We start from the raw sequence: 2,682 nt of genomic DNA, 5'->3' as shown, positions 1-2,682 counted from the left end.
CTCTCAGGTTTCTCTCCTCAACATAAAATATTTTGGTCTCCTGTCCTGAGCCTGGTTCTGCTGGAGGTTTCTTCCTGATTAGCAGGGAGTTTTTCCTCTCCACCGTTTGCTCAGGATGGGAGACTGTGATGAAGTGATTCAACACAATCTGCTGCTTTCTTCTTTACATTGTTCTTTTTATCTACAGCTGAGACAACATATGTTGTGACTTGGAGCTGTATAAATAAACTGAATTGAATTGAATCGAATCGAATTGAATCGAATTGAATTGATTCGTTTCCAGTCTGGATGGGATGGATATCTGTCTGCAGCAGGGAGGGACATAGCGTGAAGAAGCCTCCTGTCGGTGCTCTGGGACCAGGGAGGAGCTCTCAGCAGCACCGGCTGTGTTCATGTCAGAGTCTGCATAACTAACACCAACAATAACACCAGAAACAGAGTCGCTAGATTTTCACTTGTTGCTTTTCTGAAAAACAGTGTCTGGAGGGTCTGAAAACTCTGTAAACACAGCGACAAAGTCGCTAAATTGGCACCGCTGTGTTTGGCAACCCACCACCTCTCATGTCYGCGAGCCGTGTGTCGGGTCAATATGTCACGCATTGAAACGGCCAAATTATCATATAATATGGGGTTTTTTAATTACTGATCGTACATCGTACAGAGGGCAAAATTATCCTACAAATACAACAATTATCATAAGTCTGGCAACACTGAACCTGGCGGGGGARGGCCTAGCTGGACGAGTCTTATGGGGTTTTATTTGCAGGTGGGTCTCTGAAGGCAGGTGAGGGGTATCAGCAGCACCTGGCTGCATGTGGGAGGAGTCCAGTGAGACCTTGGACAGTGTTTCTTTGTGATAATTTCACATTTTGTTGTACTTTCTTAAAGTTTTCTGAGTCCGAGTTCAGAAGTGTTTTCACTGAAGCCTGGTGAGTCTCTGTGTGAGAGGGAACAGAGACTAAATGAGGATGAGGAGGCTACTGCAGGTCAWCTACGTGAGGAAGCAGAAGTGAAACAGAGGCAGAGGTCACTGGTTTAAAGGAGCAGACCAGGGTTTTATCCTGCTGCTTCTGAGTCACGTCTCTGAGCCAAGACCTGACCGGACCAGGATCAGGTTCAGGATCTTCTGCCCTGCAGCTACAGGTCTGTCTCAGGTCTAATGTTCAGATAATAAGAGCTCATCCTGAGGTTCAGCCTCCTGATTGGTGGACACCTGTCAGGTAGTTCTGCTGTTTCTGTGACAGTCGGGGTTCTGAAGTTTTTTTTTTTTTTCGGATGACGTCAGAAACACGAGCAAAAAAAAAAAAACATCCTGAAAACCCAAACGATGGAGAAAAGTCCTGAAATCTGCACTTTTCTCTAGATTACAGGAAGTGTTGTCACGGTTTCTGATGCTGACTCAGCAGAAACCCAAAAACCCAGAGAACACAAGCAATCACATGTTCCCCGGTTAAACCTGCCAGAGTTACAGTGTGTGTGAGATAACCTCGGGGTAAAAACAACAAGCTGACTCAACTTTCCTCTGATTATCTTTCGGTTCTCAGCGTGTAAACACCGAGACTCGAACCCTGATCCCAGTCCAGATCCACTGGTCCACTCAGGCCTACAAAGTCTCCGCTTCACTCTGACCAGCAGAGACAAATGTCCATCATTCCTAAACTTATTCTATTTCAAAATATTTCAGAGGAGCCTGTCAGACCAAACTCTGGGCTTTAAAACTTATTTCATTCGAAAGTATTTCAGAGGACTCTGTCAGGAGAGCAGCAGAGACAAATGTCCYTCATGCACAGGTACCTCAGTAGGTCTTGCATGAACCCAGTAATGAGTCCAGACAGAACCCCTGATGGTCTCTCTGAGTCTCCGTCCGAAGCTGGCCCCTGCAGGACCGCAGCGTCTCAGCGGGACGTGGACGGACGCTGAGTGTTTGTTGTTCTGAGACGTTCAGGTCTTTGTTTAGCTGCAGCTTTTATCTGAAGACAAAGAGCGACGGGGACTCAGAGCTGCCAAGTTAAACCCTGTGGCCCCGAACGAGGCCGGGGGGGACGAGGACCCTGACTCTGTCCACTCAGAGACACGTCTTCAAATCTGCAGAAAGCTGTCCCTGTGTGTTCGTCAGGAAGGACCTTACCTCCACAGCCAGGGAGCCCAGACTGTCCAGAAGGTTGTTGGTGGCCCGGACCACCTGCTGGACGGCCTCCGGGTCAGAACCCACGTCCCTCTGAAAGACACAAATACTTCATTTAGTTTCAGTTCAAACCTGATCAGAGGATAGGTATGGGATAAATCTTGTGCCAGCAGGAACTGAATTTGAATTGCTCAGATTGAATCTGAATGTGCAGAATTTGAAATTGAATTCATTGGTTTTAAAACAAATTTCACTAAATTGAAACTAAATTTAAAGTTTTGTATCTGAATTAATTTGCTTTGAAACTGTATTTCGGTTTATTAAAAATTCAGTTTGACTACTTTCACTTTCAGTTCCATAATTCAGATTTTTGTGTCACATCCTGGTCCTTGAGAAAGCCAGGCAGAGTAATCAAACACAGATCCACAGATTTATGTTTCACTTTGGTGAAGTTTCTCTTCTGGATGTAACAGAAGCTGTGTTTCCATTACAAATGTGCGCAAAACTTTGTCGATATTCTGTTAATGTCGAAAAAACACAGTTTCGCAACTGTAGTG

General features: G+C 45.4%; 1 protein-coding gene across 1 annotated transcript in view; it reads right to left on the bottom strand.

Moving 5' to 3' along the window:
• Window positions 1-2,682, bottom strand: part of abca1b (ATP-binding cassette, sub-family A (ABC1), member 1B) — a gene marked incomplete at its 3' end in the record, with an annotated part of 35,622 nt that overhangs the window by 15,910 nt on the left and 17,030 nt on the right. Inside the window, 1 exon segment of the mRNA XM_014012163.1 lies at window positions 2,129-2,218. Within this exon segment, the coding sequence (XP_013867617.1) occupies window positions 2,129-2,218 (90 nt within the window).

Source organism: Austrofundulus limnaeus, unplaced genomic scaffold, assembly GCF_001266775.1.
Source record: "Austrofundulus limnaeus strain Quisiro unplaced genomic scaffold, Austrofundulus_limnaeus-1.0 Scaffold89, whole genome shotgun sequence".
NCBI lineage: Eukaryota > Metazoa > Chordata > Actinopteri > Cyprinodontiformes > Rivulidae > Austrofundulus > Austrofundulus limnaeus.
The sequence above is the reverse complement of the archived record's forward strand: the minus strand, read 5'-3'. Positions and strand labels throughout refer to the sequence as shown.